The sequence below is a fragment of the Xenopus tropicalis genome, chromosome 6 (assembly GCF_000004195.4).
Source record: "Xenopus tropicalis strain Nigerian chromosome 6, UCB_Xtro_10.0, whole genome shotgun sequence".
Classification (NCBI taxonomy): Eukaryota; Metazoa; Chordata; class Amphibia; order Anura; family Pipidae; genus Xenopus; species Xenopus tropicalis.
The window spans coordinates 33,979,360-33,998,337 of NC_030682.2; the positions used below are offsets into that span (position 1 = coordinate 33,979,360).

The following is an 18,978-nucleotide window of genomic DNA, read 5'->3' on the forward strand; positions in this document are numbered from 1 at the left end:
CCTTGTGCCGGTCATGGATATTAATGGGAGATGTCTGATGGCTCTAAAGTGCATATTTAAGTGTTTTATAACCCCTGATTTTAATGAGAAAATGAAGAAACATTTCTTCTCTTATTAAAACACCATGCTGGACACAGCTACACCCCAGGCTACTTCCATTTAGTGAAGGCCGTTCAAGAGTCGCATATACCCCATGCTCTAACCTATCCTAGCTGATGTTTGACTGTTTTACAGCCAAATAGGGGTTACAATATGAATAGTTCATTACATTTAAAGATTAAGTAAAACTTCTGAAGAATATAAATAGGTAAATAACAGGGATGCACTGAATCCACTATATGGTTTGGGAATAGTCAAAATCCCAGACATTTTACAGTATTCCAGTTTGCCCAAATCATCAACACGTTAGAAATAGGAGCGCATACTCTTTTCCTTTATAATTGTAATTTGAGCCCTACACGCACCGAGCTGACATTTAGATAACGTATACATTTATTCTTAGTTTATTACTACGAACACTTATTGTACAGCGCTGCGGAATATGTTGGCGCTTTATAAATAAATGTTAATGTAATGTAATGTAACTATAATATGGGCAGTATGGTAACTGCAGAATTCATTGCCCTATTCCCTCTCATCTCCAGCACTGCACAGACTCACTATACAGTGCCACACACCGCACAATACACACACATCTTGTTAATTAGAAGGCATAATCAACGAATTATATAGCAATAGACTAAAGCCTTCTTTTGCGCTACCAGACTAATAAGAGGAAGTGGGGCAGAACCATGTACAGTAACAACAGCATTAGCTATACGGGCCAACCGGAAGTGGGGCAGCCTTCCTCGCAAACATATAACTCGAGATACTAACTGGGAAAACCTTTATTATCAAGTGGTGATACATAATATTTCGACTCAACGCAAAGAGACCAACAAAAAAATCACTACTATTAACATAAAACAACAGACTCATTGCGATCGAAATAAAGTAGTCATAGGATCACCCATAACAAAGAAGGATACTAGTTAGCTTCCTGTCTTGCATAAACCAATCCCGTAAACGTTCCTGAAAAGCTTGTTGTACAGTGGCCCGAACGGTACAAATTTCTGGGTTTCAACTCCGGCAAGTCGAGTAAGTCACCTTTCTGAGATCATTTTTATAAACTTACTATTTATTTCTTATTGACTTTCCTGGAGACTGTGTGTGTGGGCGTCGGGGTTTTCTTATTTTTGATATTTGTTTTATGCCATACATTGGGCTTTTACAGTGTGACCCTGGTGCAGGTGAATGGCAGTATGGATGAAAGTTCCCTAATATTGCTCATTAATAGCTTGTTGCCTAAATATTGATTAATTAGCAGTAAACTGTGAATGGTTTATTTAACATTATTATATAACATCAGTCCTTCTTATTACATAATTATGGTATTTCAGGGGCAAATTATATTTATATACTTGTCACTGATATAGCTAAATGCCATGACTATTCCTTTTCCTGTTTGGTATAATCAGTGGCCTGGCATTTCCCATACAATGAGTAACCTGCATGGCAGCGAGCGCAGTCTAACCTTTCCACACTGACCCATCATTATTATTGTTATTTGTCTCTGGATAGTAATATTGGTATTTCTGAGGTGCATTTTATTAACAGTTGTAGTAAAGGCTGACAAGATTACTTGAAACCCTCCTCAAAAATCCACTAAGCAGAACGGATTGCAGTATAAAATTAATGCAATCAGTGCTGCCCTGCAATGTGTATTTATTAAACATATCCCTGACTTTTCCAGTGATCTGGGAATGCGATTAACCATAACCAATGCTATGTTTACCCTTTTTAGATAAACTGCCTGGACTCACGCTACAGCTACAAAAACTCCACTTAGTTGTAAATATGTTTCTTTACTCAAGGAAGTATCCATAGAACTTGGGGTCAGTTAAGGCTCGCGAAAAGTTGAGTATAATGTAAAGATACATGTATCATACTGATAGAGCAAAGGGCTAAAGTACAATAGTAGCTTAACGCAGAGAGAGATCTCGGTTTAATTTAAGAATAATCGAACATCAAAAAGCATAGCCCTCCTAGATGTTGTTGATCTTACTTCATTGCACCCCTTTAACAGTGGAAATCTTTTAGGGCATGCTGGGAATAGTATAACGGCAAGCAGGAACCTGATACAAGACATAGGGGCAGATTTACTAATCCACGAATCCAAATCCCGAAAGGGAAAAAATTGTATTGGAAACGCAAATTTTGCGACTTTTTCATCGCCGTCGCGACTTTATTGTATTTTGTGCGACTATTTCATCGCCGTCGCGATTTTTTCGTATTGAGCGATAGTAAATGGCGGAAAAACCAATCCGTTTTTTTTTCGCGATGGCGACGAAAAAGTCGCGAAAAATATACGAAAAAGTCGCGACGACGACGGAAAAAGCGCGACGGCGACGAAAAAGTCACAAAAATATCAATCATTACGAAAAAACGCATTCGGACGCCTTCAGACCGTTCGTGGATTAGAAAATCTCCCCCATAGAGTACAAGACACAGACATACAAGACATATGAGGCCCTTCTGGTGTGTATGCAGTAGCAGAAGTGCAGGCAGTAGAATTGTACTGAATATTGCACACTGCATTTGATGATTATATATGTGCTGTTCATGTTCTCCTTTGCCTTTGTTTCTCTGCAGTTGGGATTGCCAAATGGCCAGTCTCCCATCTCATGTTCAGAATGTGAGGTCCCTCTATAAGAGGATCCTAGTTCTTCATCGCATGCTTCCTCTGCACTTCAAAGCCTTGGGAGATCAGTATGTCAAGGAAGAGTTTAGAAGACACAAAAATGCCAGTCCTCAGGAGGCCAAATTATTTATGGAGGAGTGGGAGGTAGGCAAACTAGAGAATGCATTGTTAAAGGCCAACTAAAGCCAAAAACTTGTTGTTTGCTTTTCCAAATTTTATCCAGACCTACTCCATGTACAGTGCAGCATAGGCTACTTGTGTGCCATCATATTTATATTGACTGGAAAGGGAATAAAAAAAGGTATGCTCCCCTTCGTCCTGTGTAGACTTTTGCATGATTGGCCCTCAGGCATAGTGAAAGTAGAGCTCAGCACACTCTTCTACTTTTCTAAAGTATATTTTCAAAGTGTGAATTCTCACATGCCCCTAAACATCTCTGTAAAACCAGGACATACCTACTCATTTACTGTATGTGCTGTTTGACCCCCTCTTTGCTCTTAGCAGTGGGAAGAATAGAGCATCCTTAGTAATTGCAAAGATCTTAAATGGTGAGCACTTCTACAATATCATCATAAAGCCTAGGGAATGGGGCTTTATGAATAGGGATTTTGTTTTTTTTCATGTTTTGCACAAAATCGCTGAAAGTCACAATTTGCATTTTCCAGTGATTTAACAAAAATAAGAAAAAAAGGTTATTAAGCCAGCTAATGCCATTCAAGACACTGTAGAGGTCAATGGAAAGTATACCTTTAACATCTTGGCAAGCTGAATTTTTTTTCCAGCAAGTTTTTTTTCATTAGTCTTAACTTACTTGAATCTGCATGGAAAACTTGATATGTGATTTTTTGCGCTACCTCGACTCGTTTATTGTTTTTCCTAAATTTGTTCATAAATCACAATTATGCAGGATTATGTATGATTTTTGCATTTTTTTCCTTTACATATACACCCCTTAGGTTAGTTTTGTAGGGTACTGTTCCACCAGTGGGTGGTTCCATAAACAGTAGGTATTTGGGGTTTATAACAACAAGAACATTAAATATTTATCTATCTGCCTGTTATCTATATCTTTCGTTATAACCCTCCTGTGGCCAACTTAGGCTGCAAAACCTTTCATAATACATACACTATTGATACCATATTGGTAAAAAATGGTGTTTCATAAACACGACTATGCAGTAATTAAACCCCTCCTTTTATGAATGCTAAAATGTGTGTTCTCCTTGTTTTTAATATGGCTAATTTTGGAAGGTAACTGCAAAGTGCTAGAATGGACACAAAATCACTCCTGCTCTGATGCTATTCACAAAACTACTTAAGCCCATACATGTACTGGTGTTGAGCATACAAGGGAACCTTGAATTAGAGCCAGCCTGGGCCTAGTCGTAATTCCAGGATTGCCCTTGCTGGTTGAGTCTATGGCTGAAACTGATTAGCACTATGCAAATAAGAAACTGATGGTATCATTGACAAGCCAGACGTGATGTTGCCCCAAATTGTTTGCCACAACTTTCTCAAGATTTACACGTGCTTGAATCCCATTTCATTACCTGAAACATGCAAATGACTGTCATTTTAAGACAAATACCTCTGAAAGGAAAATGTGGAATGTAAATTGTAATAATCAAAAACTTCCACAGGGTGGCAGTATTGACCTGTGTTTCCAAACTGGAGATTAGGGATCCAAAATTCTGTAACCTGATTATTATTCCTGCATTTATACCTAGAATCAGTGCACCCATTTCAACTATTATTGTGGCACAGCACGCCCTTTTGAGCCCTGTACAGCCCATACCTTGTAACCAAAAAAGCTTCTTTTGCATATTGCGTCCATACACTATCTTTACATTCACAATAGCTGTTTTCTCATTTTTATGAGTACTCTACACAGAATATTAGAGCACCTTAGGTCCTTGCCCCTGAAGCTTGCTCTCTGCCTGCTGCTGAAGATTGATATACAGTAGAATTAAATTGGGATCTGTGTTTGTCATATACAAAGTTACCCCCAGAGGCAATACTTTTGGCACAGTTCCTAAATAGCCAGATCCACTATAAGTAGTTACTTCCTGGCTTCACACCAACCATTCTCTATCCACTGGACTTCTGATTTCTGCTTAGGATGCAATTATGTGCATACGCTAAGCCCTCATGGTAAATTCCAATTTAAGTCTTTTATTCTATACTAAAATGACACCATTTTTGCCTGTGAATTATGGCTTCTGTCTGGAGGCAAGAGACTTTGCACCCTTCCCCACTAAACTTACATTGAGACAGTACGTTTTTTAAATGATATTGAAAGATAGATACTGTACCATTCAAGCTAAATCATGATACCATTACTCTTATCTAATAACTGATAAATCAAAATTTCCTAATGTAATTTACAGTCATGTTAGTTGTTTGACACCAGCAAAATGCAATCAGAATATTAGATGCAGATATTACACTATATGTAGTATTTTACCTAATATGGAGGCTGTACCTCTAAAATATTTCTTGTTCTAGATACTAAGCTAGCTCCCAAAGCAAAGCAGAAACAAATGAATTCAGTGTATTTATTATGCGTGTATGTACAATATATGCTCATATATGAGTTCCATTGGTACAGGTGGTACAGTGAAATAATACTGCCTCTAGATCTGCCACAAGGCATGTATTAGTCACCCCATTGGGATGGCAAGGCTTACCACTGCCACATCTCACGTAGAAACCTTTAAACAATAGAGTAGGATTATTAGAAGAAGTTTCTTCCTTGCTTATTAAATTGGAGGATGTCTGTATGTGTGCCCTGGCACTCGCTGTCCAGAATAGCAAATGCTTCTGCTTCCTGTCCCTCTGTCAGCTTCAGCTTCACTGTACAACTGTCATGTGGATGGGGATGCGCTCCCGAGAGACTGCAGAGATCTAGATTTGACAGCTGTGAGTGTCATTATTCTCCCGGGGACAGCACTTGCTCACCCACGTCAGAAACATGGCTAAATAAGGCACAACAAGCTGAGAAGCAGGAATGGACAAATGAGTGTGGTGCACTGAGAGCATCTCCTCTAGTTCAGGTTCTTTCTCAACAACATTTATATGCAACTAATAACAAAAATGGCTTATAACAATAATAACTATTCTTGTTTCTAATGATACATTTAAAAAGTAAAATGATATGGAAAATAGTTATTGCTACATTTTTTGATAGCATAAGTCAACACATGAAATATAAAAGTGAACTATATTAGAGAGAGAGGCACTCTACAATGCTTCATCTGCTTGGCAACTAATCAGATGCTAAGCTACAATTCCATAGGCTGGGGGGGCTGCTGGCAGTTGCAATGCTGGAATCTAATAATGAGGAACAGTGAGAGCAAACAACACAAATCTCCATGACTTCCACTAAAAAAAGTAGAGCAGCAGAAACATACATCATGTCTTGCTTAACCTTGTATAGGAGGAATAAACAGCTTAGTTCCACTTGGAATTTACTTGAGCACTTGCAGCTGTAGCTGTCGGCGCTGTCAGGGCTTACACTATACATTATATTACTATACATTACACTTACTCAAGGAGTGGTAGTCAGGAGTGGGCACCTACTACTGTCAGGGAGAAATGCAGTTCTATCTGAACTGAAAATTCTCCAGATATCATAAGGGCTGTGTGTGCAATATTATTGTTATAAACCATTTTGGCATTTTACTTGAACTTGTGATTTGATGAATGTAGCCCTTAGTTTTTGCTTTTCCTTCTCCTTTAATTGCAGGATGACTATTCTCCTTGTCTGTCATCGGGCTAAAATGGGTTAAAATGGGTAAAAGGGACTAATAATTCCCCTGTACTGCTAATGAAGGAGGACTTGATTGGAGGAAGCAAAATGCTGTTATTCTGTTTTTGTTGTTTTTAAAGACATCACAAAAATGTCTGTAAACTTTACCAAAAAATATAAAGTGATGGTTAAATTGGAATTTTGGTAGGTACCTGACTGACCAGCTCATGTAGAATTCAGCCAATTCCAAGCAGATTCTGATATGAAAGACTGATTTAGGTTAAAGCGCAGGTAGCTGCCCAGGCCAAACTGGCACCTTTACGATACACTCATGAAAAAAGATGAACTTGTGATGCAAGGGAAGTTTACATTCAATTAAACTTTTGATATGCTGTATGCAGTTATTCTGTAGGTCTTTGTTTTTATTTAGATATTCAAAATAATAGCCTTCCTACTTGCAACTAAAAAAGCCATCTGGTAACTGGGGTCACTGACCACAGCAACCAAAAACAGATTAGCTCTGAGGCATTTATCCTTAGCTTTTTATTACTCATGTTTCTATTCAGGCCATCTTCCATTCTGACTTCCAAACTGATGCCTAGCTGCTGTGATAAGTGAGCAAGCTGCTGCTCCTGGCATACTGTTGAAAGGCAACATTGAAACACTGCAGGAGCGCTCATAACATTTCTAGTCCAAAGATTGTTTTCCCAGCCTAACCATTATTAAATTGCAGGTAGATTTGTAAATGTAATATTCAGTATCTTAGATAAACTGTTTCCCTACTGGTGCCACAATGGCTTTTCAGCAGATGAGAAATCTATTTTGTATTGCGTTTTAAAGCAAGAAGTCAAATCCAATATATTTCCTTCTTTTTTATTTTGCTGATGGTGCAGAAATCCTGGAATCATTCTCTTTCCAAGTATTGCCTAAAGCCTGTGATTCACTATTATTGTCTCTTCCTGCATCACACGAGGCTGGTTATATGATGAGACAGGCCGGCTCAGGGATGTTCTTAAACAGCTTTCTTTTCTTTGGTAGTGTCTTTAAGGGCCAGTAAGAACAAAAAAGAAAAATTAGTAGTTTTACTTGACATTGCATTTATTTTGATCCTGTACACTAAAAAGGATTTATTTTTGCAGAATTTAGCATTTTTTCGGCGCTAGATATTTTTTGAATATTATTCCTTAAATCAGAAGGACATGGGGGTAATTGTGGATAATAAACTTAGCTGGAGCTAGCAATGTTCATCAGAAGCAGGAAGGGGCAACAACATATTGTCCTGTATTAAAAAGGTATATATATTCATGCAAGGAGAGTGCTATTCTTCCCCTTTACAAAGCATTGGTAAAGCCCTGTCTAGAATATGTCTTGTAGTCATTATTAATATGGCTAAACACTCAGGCAGCCAGTAGTTTTATTCAGTCATATTAATCTCTATACATATATATTTTATATGTAGTAAGTAGTTTTAGGTTGCTGAACATATACATTTTATCATTGGCAGTTTCAGATTAAAGGGGAACTATCATGAAAATGAAAATTGTATATAAACTTTATGTCATGGAAATAATGAAGTTTCTAAATACAGTCAATTAGTTGGGCTGTTTTAAAATAATTAAATTACTGTTTATATTATCTCTCTCTCCATTCTTTCTTCATGCAGAGGTCGGGGTCAGAGTTTTATTGATGTATAGACCTAATAGATTTTTTAGGGGGGGCTCCCTTTCCTAGCAAATATATTAGAGCTAATTCAACCAACTCCAGCACAAACAACATCTAACAAAATAACTGACTCCGGCACATATCCTGCATGTAGAGAGACAGTATTTTTGGTTATTTTGAAAGAGCTAGTTCTAATATAAAGGGAGCACCCCCCAATGGATGCATTAGAGCTACCTGTCATTGAAAGGCTGATTCCAATTCCTGCAGTAAGAGAAAATGAAGAGAGACAAATTGCTGAGAGATAGTGAATAGTTACTTATTTATTTCAGAAATGGTAACAGAATTTGTTAATTGATTATATTTAGAAAGCTTCTTATTTCAGAAAGATGAAGTTTATATAAGTATAGTTCCTCTTTATGGACAGAAAGTACCTACTAAACAAATCAACAAAAAAAGGCTATCAAGCTAACTGTTGTATGTATGTAGTGCAAGATGTGTTGAGTTGCAACTTTGACAGTCTTTTAGTCATGACAGTGTTTTAGACTAACAGTTCACTATAGATAAAAGAAAGAGCAGTCTCTTTGCAGAGTCACATTCAGTAGGAAATAGGCCTTGGCTCTGCAGGAGAGCACAAATGGGCCTGCCTGACCTTTCCCATTGCTTTGCTAGTTGGCAGCCTAGAGGGCAGTTAATGGGATCCCAGTGTGATCCCGACAGCCAAAGAGCAAGGGGATGTATAGTAAAATTCCCTATTATTATTTAACACTGCTGTTGATTAAAATGTTAATGTAATTCCCCCTTTTAATATTTCTACTTTGGCAAACTGGTATCACCAAGTTAGAATAAAGATTTATAATCATTACACAAGTCCTTAAATTTGATTAACTGAGTGATTACCTACTCCGGAAGCTCAGGCTCCTGCTGTAGTGAGTGCTCTATAATTTAATTAATTGGGGCAAGGCTCATATGACTCATCATTATGTCAAAGTGACATCACTGCATGGGGACCAACCTTCCGTGTCAGCTCTTGACTCATTGCCTTATTTACCTATCTCCGTAAGGATGCTGTTATTCACAACAACACAGGCTGAGGCATCTGCCCATTAGACTTAATCTTATATATTGTATCTCCCAGTACTCACCTTTTATCTCCCACATTTTTAATTATTTCAGCTAAACTAAAGCAATTTAGATTGAAAAGTAGAACAAAACGAAAAGAACTTCGTTCAGATCCAAGTTGCCGCTGCTGCAAATGGAGCATATTTCAAAGGTTAATGCCAAAAGCATACAGGGAAAAAATCAATAGAGAGTTAAAGTGATCATCCTGCCTGCAATTAAAGCAATTAGAAGAGAACAGCACGCCTTCAGACTACTGACACTAAATAGTTCAACCCCTGTGTATTTGATTAATATTCTATCAAGCAGGAAATCATTGCACAATTACGGAAAGACTGCAAAAGAATATGTGGCTCCTGTGAGAAAGAGCGCGGTGCTTAATATGTTTTAAGGCCCTGTTGTGTGTTTGAAAATATGTGAAATCGTTATGCTGTTTTAATAGCAGGAACATTCTTGTACTGCAGTGCGGGCACTTTTATGCATGACCCTTCTGCATTTTGCAGTCCCTATTAAAAAAAAAAAAAAATTCTCACCCAGCTCTGCATACAGTGGTGCTACAGAATGGGAGGTAGGTGGGTGTCCTCTGAAACAGCCCCTTACTTGCGTGATGTTCATACAAGCATGCTGGGGGTTGCAGAATTCTAGGGGGCCTTGTATTGTCCCCATAACTTTACTTTTCATACAAGACCCTATGAAAGGAGGGTGGGGGGAGGATGCTGGGGAATAAAGCTTGAGGATGCTGGGGGGGGGAGCTGCAGGAAGCTGGGGAGTGGAGCTGGAGGGTGTTGGGGATGATGCTGGGGTGGGGAGCTGCAGGATGCTTGGGAGTGGAGCTGAAGGATGTTGGTGAGGATGCTGGGGGGGAGCTGGAGGATGCTGGGGAGTGGAGCTGGAGGATGTTGGGGAGGATGCTGGGGTGGGGTGCTGCAGGATACTGGGGAGTGGAGCTGAAGGATGTTGGTGAGGATGCTGGGGAGTGGAGCTGGAGGATGCTGGGGGGGTTGCTGCAGGATACTGGGGAATGGAGCTGTGGGATGCTGGGGGGGAGCTGAGAGGTCCCGTGATTTCTGATGGCAGGCCTGGGTGTAACGCTGGCCCGGCTGTAAGTGAATTTGGCCCCTGAGCCAAAAAGTTTGCCCACCCCTGTCATAGAGCAAACCCAGTAATTCCATGTAGATAATAATATGTGTGTCCTTGTATATGGTGGCAATAATTGTCTTCTTTTTCCATGTTTGCTGTGCAAACATGGAAAGTCAGCACTCAAACAGGAGAACTGTGGCTCTGGTTTGTAAGTCACCAAGGGTCACACATTGCTTATTAAATCAACCTAAATGAAAAGAAAATATATTTCAGTCAATTTCATGATAGGGAGCAATACACTGAGGTGAAATTGAAATCATCTTCATCTTGGATCTTGCCCTATCCTATAATTTATAGATCTCAACTGTCATGATCAGAACTCTATCCGGCCTCACTCTGATTTGACATGGTTTGAAATGCTTTAATGATTCTCCCGGACTTCACAAGAAGTTTTATTTTTCAAAAAACTATTGTATTGAGCATCCCTCCTCTCCAGCTGCTGCCCTTTGTGTGACTTATAATGCTTGCCTTGAGTGGCAGCCGGGGGTATACAGTGGCAGATTATATGTGTGAGCATCGCTGATGCTTTTCATATGGGGTTTGTTTGCGAATAGTAGGAGTTTGATCTACGGGGGACATAATTGTCTGCCGCAGGGTAAAATATCAGTCTCTGAAAGGGAACGTAAGAAAATGAGATTTAGTTATACAGAGCATAGCTTGATGCGTTGTATTTTCTACAATTGTCTGTAAAACAGATACATGTCCAAAGTATAATTATGTTTTAAGCGGAGTGAAAGTTGAGTTCTACATTTCTATACAGAATAAACTATATTCTCTTACTCCTCCTAATGACACATTTTTGCCCTGCTGGCTATCGGATGACTTATATAACTATATCTTCCCCATAAAAATATTTATAAAGGTTCAGGAAATAAACATGAAGCGAAAAAACACAACCATATTTGTTAAAAACCCCTGAAGTGATACATTTACCCACTTTATATCTTTCAACCAGGAACAGTCAAAGCTGTAGGTGAAATTGGAAGAATAGGTACAAAAGCCATTATGCTTGGCAATACAACTTACTTCCCAGTCTTGTGAAAAATTGTTCAATGATTGCAGTGGTGCTCAAATCTGTAAGCTCTGTTGCCCGGGAGCCCAATACGTAGCAGCAACACAAAACTGTAACAGACAGCACTCGAATCCAGCAATTATGCTAAGAAATGTTCTTTTTTTATTGGGATCTCTGCACACAGGGTTTTCGGGGGAGCACCTGAGGAAGGGGGAGCATCGCCTGAAACGTTGTGTGCAGAGATCCCAATATAAAAGAAACTTTCCTAGCACAATTGCTGGATTCGAGTCCCATCTTTTATAGCTTTGTGTTGTTGCTTGGCAATATACCCTCTTACCATTTTATAAGAAACATGATAAAGGTAAGACCCAGACATATCATGGCCTAGCTTGTTTTTAGTGGTTTCTACTGGATTGATGCCAACGTAGTTTAACATATATCTGTGCTGTCTACTTCCATTTGTCAGTCTGTTCAACAACATATCTAAATTATATTAATGAGTCATGATTTTATGGTGTAATTTGTACTACTAATTTACACCTGTGTACATTGCAAGTAATTCACTTTACCATTAAAAAATGTTATTCCTAAACCAATAAATGTATATTTTTTACATATAATGTTTATAATTTTTAGTTGTAACTAGCTGTGCTTTCAGATAAGCTATTGTTTATCCTACTCAATGTAAATAAAGGAGTCATGGCCAAACTTGGGAGTTTTACTATGTTGCTATTTTCATGTTTACCACTAGGTGGGGCATGGAAGCATTTATAGCAATGCATGTGTCGGGGAGCTGCTATGTTGCTACCTGCCCATTGTTCTACTGATCAGCTGCTGGGGGGAAAGGGAGTGGGTGATATCACTAACTTGCAGCGCAGCAGTAAAGAGAGACTGATGTTTATCAGAGCAAAAGTCACATGGCTGAGGGCACCTGGAAACTGAGAATATGTCTAGCCTCGTGTCAGATTTCAAAATTAAATATAAAAAAGGAATATTTGGATACCAAGCAGGTGATTTTAAGTTACCAGTGATGATCTGCAGCTTTCAATATAAAAATTGCATTCAAAGAGTTTGAATTGTCTGTGTGCACCATGCTGAATATGAAGAACTGAGGGGGTGAGACAGAAATTTGTAAGAAAGCATGGACATTCATAGGCTTTGTCTGTCCCACAGAAAGATTCAGTCGGCCATGAATGATCTCTGCTACCGCGTGTGATCTCCGAAATGCATTGCTTTGGTTTTTCAAAGTTGCCACCTGCAGGCAACTTTGAGCGACTTTGGAAAGTCGAAGCAATGCGTAGGCCTTTCCACCAGTGATTACCTTTGTTGCCGGTGGAAAGGCATTTCCGAGAGATTAGTTGCCCGCGGTAGCAGAGATTTATTGCGGCCCACTAAATCTCTTTTTGGGATTAAGCACAACCCACGACCTGCTGGTTGAATCATTAGCCTTAAGGTTAGGAGTCCATCTCCAGAAACCACAATGTTCCTCTACCATCCATTATTTATGTAAGAAAATGATTGTACAATATCCAGACCTATTTTACAGATTTTCATCTGACCTTCGGGCAGAACAGTGAAAGGGGGTTGTATGATGGGGAGACCCAGGGTGATTCTGCTGCTCGACAAAACATACCTGAATAAGCTTAAATCCTGTTAAGAAACCATCCTGTGGACAGATGAGACTTTTTTAGTTAATATTTTTTCATTAATAATCTTGTCAGTTTTTTTTTTTTTAAAACTGAAAGCATATGTTCTGAATGAAATAAAGTTATACAATCGTAATAGTTATTTAAGGAAGTGTGAAAACCTGGTTCTGTCAACTTGTTTTGCAGTAGATAAATTAATTTCAGAGTAATTTATGTCATGGATGTGTCATATCATGAGTCCAGCTCAGCCACTACTATTTTGCTGACAAAACATGGCAACCCTAGTGATGTCACCGTTGAGGTGTCGGTCCTTCTATCAGGCAGTTGTCAGTGTACAGGGTACATATAGGGGGGGTTTGTGTTGGGGGTGGGTACGACCCCCACCTACGACCTGCTGGTTGAGTCATTGCATGGCCCAACCCCACTTGGCGTGCGGGTAAACTCATGAGACCCATGGGTGACCTTAGAGGGTGTTGCTGTAGTAGTAAAATAATTATAAAGCAGCAGAATTGAGAACAGATTGTACCTGGGGCACCAGGGACACCAGTATGCTACATGTTAAAGTAAGATTACTTTCATAACACATACAAAGTTTGCATGTATACCAAAATATAAATAAAATGCCCAAGTAAATGATACCAGTGTGGCTAAAGCTGGCCATATACTATAAGATTCACTTGTTCCCAATTGACATCTGAAAGATTTTCGGGCAGATACCAGTTGAGTAGTACCATCAGAAGGCGGATACATGGGCATATAAGCTACCGAATTGGACTGAAGGGCTCAAAATATAGCCACCTTAAGCTTTTTATTGCAGTCTGTATCCATGTCACGTGCCTGTATTAAGCTCACAGTAGCTGCTTTGCTTATGGCTTTGAGGAATGTTATCCTGAGCTCTATGACTTTCCTTATTTTGTGCTTCAGGCTGTATATAGTAGATTGTAAGCTCTCCAGGGCTGGGTCTTCATTTCCTGTTTTGTAAGCTTTGAGAAAAAGTTCTGTAAAAGTATAAGGATACAATAATTATATTTGTATATACAGTATGTATATTTGTATCTATATAGCACTACTTGTGATGCAGCACTTTACAGTAGAACAATACATTGGAGACTAGTTACAATATGATAATAAAGTACAGGAGTCCCCTGCCCCATAGAGCTTAAAATCTAAGTAGACGAATAGGAACTTACAAATAGGAGAATAGTAAGCGCCGCAGTTGTTGTAAATAATTTAAATTGCATTTCTTTCCTGAAGAAAATTTCACTATCTTTGTATGTATCAAATGCATAAGACTTGTACAGCAAGTGCCCCCGCTGAGTATTATAGTACTGGAAATTAAAGACAATAGCCAAGTGCTCCCCTCCCTCCTAATCACATATTTACTGGTAAATAATGGTTACAAGAACAAACATGGCTTTTACAAACTACAGCTTTACATTAAATATGCAAGAGATTTTGGCAGCACCTCCCTCGTTAGAACAGATGGACACAATTGTCTGCATTGCACTTTCATTACATATACACTCATATTGTGCCTTTGTTATGATGCATCAGTGCCTTGGGTAAAGTGAGTAAATGGAAATGTTTATGCTATTTCCAGGGAAAAGAATTAGATTGTTTTCTAAAACTTCCTCGGCACACTCTCCACCGAGACTTGGCTCTGTGCATCAAAAATTAAATACTGAAGTTAAACAGGAAGAAACAAAGAAAAGTTACTGTGAAGAAACATTCTTCTAAGCATTATTGTTGTTGAGCAGGAGTTGGGAACTAATGCTGGGAATAGATATTTTTCTTTCTTATAAAGAGGGAACATGGTGGCCCACCCTAAACCAAATGTGGACCCTGTGGTAAGGGTTTATAAATATATATTTATAAGAACCAGAACCCAGGAAAATCTGGAGGCAAATAAAAAACTCTTTGGGCCACTAAAAATGGTATTGTTTCGACAATTGCGCCCGAAGGTAAATCATCAGGAATCATCAGACGGGGGGATAATTCTTTTGCTTCTACCTGCATTTCTGATGATTCGTCTCTGAATGTAAGTGGAGGGTACGAACCAATGGTTGCAGGAAAAATCATAATTGTAACATGTATGGCCACCATAAGTTACCCGAGTGCTTTCTTCAGACTACATTGGACAGCTGAAGAAGTCACCAAGGGATGTCACATGGTGTAGTTGCAAGTGTTTTGCCACCCATGCGAATTCCAGTGGGAGTACCGGCACAATTGAAAGTCAGTTGATTATTGCTTCAAAATGAGTATTTTGCTGATTGCCCTTCAAGCTGATGATCACAAAGGCAGCAAAACACTCGTAATCTTACTCTATTGCCATAACGATTGAGAGTGTGGTCTTATCAATTAAACTTGGACCCCAATTGGGTGGACAAGGCAGTCTTTATCTTGGTTGTGTAAATTAAAATAAATTAAAATAATAAATGAGTATATATTTGAGATATTGCTGTGCCTCATTTCTTCTGATAAGTAAATAGTTATATAATATTGAACTAACTCTTTGTAAACTTCACAGTTGTTTATACATTTTTTTAGTACAGGTATGGGACCTGTTACCCAGCTGGGACCTAGGGTTTTCCAGATATAAGGGCTCTTTCTGTAATTTGGATCTCCATAGCTTTAGCTTACTAAAAAAATCATTTAAATAGGATTGTTTGGCCTTCTGTAAGAATGAATTATGTCTTAGTTGGGATCAAATACAAGGTACAGTTTTATTATTGCAGAGGAAAAGAAAAAAATTGAATAATTTGTTTAAAATAGAGATGGACTTTCCGTAATTCGACTTCCAGAAAACGGATCCCATACCTGTAATTGTACAGTTACTTGTTCAGGTTTCAGTCTATGAGCAGAAATACATGGCCCAATTAGGCATGCCTTACAGGTTGAATAGAGTAATTAAGGGGCCTTACTGTGGTTTCAGTTATTCAGGCACAACAGCTGTGGCTTTATGTCCTCATCCCCTGATGCACCATACACTGGGCAATATGGGCACTGGCACATGAAATGTTCAAACCTGCCTGATCCAGAATCACCATTATCTTAAATACATGGATGTCAGTCAGGATCAGTGGGCCCCCATACACGTACCTAGTTTCTTACATTATTATTAGTACTGTACATGTATGGCCAGCTTATGTCAACTGAATGTAATTCCTATCCAGATATCAAACATTCAGGTTTTCTTTCTGTACTAAGTTTATGACTATGGGGGTTATTTCATAAAAGACACAAAGTATGCCCAGGAGCAGTAACCCATAGCAACCAATTAGGTAGAATTTACTGGTCACCTGTTTAAAAGCAATCATCTTATTGGTTGCTATAGGTTACTGCTACTGGGCAAACTTTTATTACATATGGGGGATATAAATGTTACTTGGTCAATGGCCTTGTTGCCTAGGAAACAACACATTCAATTGCAAAGCAGAACTGTATGCTTTTGTGGCAAATCTCCCAGTCTGTTCCTTTTATTTTTATTGTGGCCATTTCCATCCTGAAAGGCAGCTCCTTTATTCTACATATCTATAAGCATTTAAGAGATGGAATCAAATAATCCAACTATTCAGTCAAAATCCGAGAATCAATCATGAAATATCTTAATTCCTAAAAGCCCCTTTTTAAATAAAAATGTAAATATGTACCTATTGAGTTCTTTCTGACTGTCCTTTTTTTGGACCTATTAACACATACAGTTCATAAACAAGTTGATTTTATCTTGTTTTGTGTGTTACAGTGTCAGAATAAAACTCTGATGGGCTCATTAGATAACTTTGATGGATGGTTCCTTTGTAACCTGTGTCATCCCTACAAGGGCTCTCTGAGAGTGGGATCTCTGTCATTCCTAGCTCTGGTACTGTGCAGTCTGTGACGGATTTAAGCTTTTTATTGGTATTTTCTTTTTATTTTATAGAATTCTTTGCCACCGTGCAAGAAAAGAACTATCAGCAGTCACACTGCTCCCCTTGAGTTATAAGATTTTCCATTATTTACTTTTGGATTCTGGATTAATCCAGCCTTTTTTTTTTAAAGTATTCGTTTTTTGCCGAATCCTTGCTCTGCGCCGAACCAAATCCTAATTAGCATAAATGATCATACACTAATTAGCATTCAGAAGGGTTAGATGTTAGGGGGAAAACATTTTCCCTTCCCGATCCTAAGAAGCATATGCTAATTAGGATTCGGTTCAGTATTCAGCCGAATCCGTCAGGGAGTGTTTGGGGGTTCGGTGCATCCCTATTCTTAATAGCTGCTCAGAGCCCGCTGAGCATTTGAGTGTCACTGACACTTCTAACAATCCAAGATGGGGATTATTACTGTTATAGAGATGCTGAACCATATGTTGAAGTTCAAATTAAAGTTACCCGTATTTTTCGCCCTATAAGACGCTCTGGAATATAAGACGCACCCAATTTTAAAGGAGGAAAATCTAGAAAAAAAAGATTCTGAACCAAATACTGTAGTAAAATATTTTATATCAACTGTATAAAGTTAATTGTCTCTGGGCTCGCACATAATGAGGCTTCCCCCAGGGCCCCTCCAAGCATCCTTCATCTTCCCCCAGGCCCCCCCAAGTATCCTTCAGCGTCCCCCAGGGCCCCCCCAAGTATCCTTCATCTTCCCCCAGGCCCCCCCAAGTATCCTTCAGCGTCCCCAGGGCGCCCCCCCCAAGTATCCTTCAGCGTCCCCCAGGGCCTCCAAGCATCCTCCAGCTCCCCCACAGCACCCCCAGCATTCTTCAGCTTCCCCCAGGGCCCCCAAGCACCTTTCATTTCCCCCCTAACCTCCCCCAAGCGGCCTCCAGCTCCCGTGATGTCTTCCTCTCTGTGCCGCGGCTCCCAGCTGCTTCTGTGCTTTTATAAGGTTGTGACGTCAGTACGCACGGGCGCAACCTTATAAAAGCGAGAATGCGGCAGAGAGCCGCGGCACATAGAGGAAGAGCCTGTTCGCCGTATATGACGCACCAACTTTTCCCCCACAGTTTTGGGGAAGAAAAAGTGCGTCTTATGCGCGAAAAATACGGTAAGTTCAGTATATAAAATATAGTATTGCTAGCTATATTCATTTTAGGGTTCTCCTTAAATACTGATAGCTTGCACTGAAGGAGTTGGGAATGGCTTTAGAAATCCAGACTGTATAATGTAAGTTACTTATTTTGCTATGTTTGCTTTCTATCTTAGGTCTATGCCACATTATTATGGAAACAAGCTAATGAGAAGCTACACTCTTCAGGAGGGAAAGGAATCTTTGGGGCTTCGTTATCACAAGAGAAACTGAATTGCTTCCGTGAAGAACAGATCGGACAGTTATTTGAACTGATGCAGGAAACTACAAAACAGAAACATCAGTTTGATGTTATTGAGGATGGACAGAAGTGATCCCAAAATGTTATGTGAAGAGACGTTGTGTTTTGTGCCATTTCCCTCAAATGCAGTCTACACGAAGCAATGTTATTGTGCCTCAGAATATGTATAATGTTTGTATGAAATAACAATAAATTGCTTCTTTGTCATTTAAAGCTGGTGCCCTATTGCTAGGGTTATTCATCCAGATAGGGAGTTAAATGCCAAACTGAAGAGCTACAGAGAATAAAAGGTAATCAATTAAAAGAAAAGAAGCAATCTGAAAATTCTCTTAAAATAACACTGTGCCGAATACATATTATACTGTTGCAGCGTCTGGATGTCTAGCTTCATGCCCCTCTGTTCATGCTGTAGAGGCAGAAGACCACTTGTGCATACATTAGTGTACCCAACCAAGCTGGTGAGTTGAATAGGGACTCTTACCATTACAAAGTCTAAAAAGCTTTTGAGATTCACTATTTTATTTTCAACCAATAGTCTTCCAACTGAGCTTCCAACTGTGCATTAAGGCTGCATGATACAGGCACACTTTTAATAGGTCGTCC

At 39.2% G+C, this 18,978-nt stretch overlaps 1 protein-coding gene across 3 annotated transcripts; it reads left to right on the top strand.

The window, feature by feature from the left end:
• The first annotated feature begins 935 nt into the window (after positions 1-935).
• Positions 936-18,588, top strand: sdhaf3 (succinate dehydrogenase complex assembly factor 3). Of its 3 annotated transcripts, none has more exons than XM_031904443.1 (4): positions 936-1,137; positions 2,692-2,884; positions 16,807-16,923; positions 18,251-18,588. In XM_031904443.1, the coding sequence occupies exons 2-4, from the start codon at positions 2,705-2,707 to the stop codon at positions 18,446-18,448; spliced, it is 495 nt and encodes a 164-aa protein (XP_031760303.1). In that variant the 5' UTR covers positions 936-1,137; positions 2,692-2,704; the 3' UTR covers positions 18,449-18,588. The 3 variants fall into 3 exon arrangements, with proteins under 3 accessions (XP_031760303.1, XP_031760305.1, XP_031760304.1); XM_031904445.1 differs by lacking the exon at positions 936-1,137 and adding an exon at positions 1,202-1,289; XM_031904444.1 differs by lacking the exon at positions 936-1,137 and adding an exon at positions 1,835-1,955.
• The last annotated feature ends 390 nt before the right edge of the window (positions 18,589-18,978 follow it).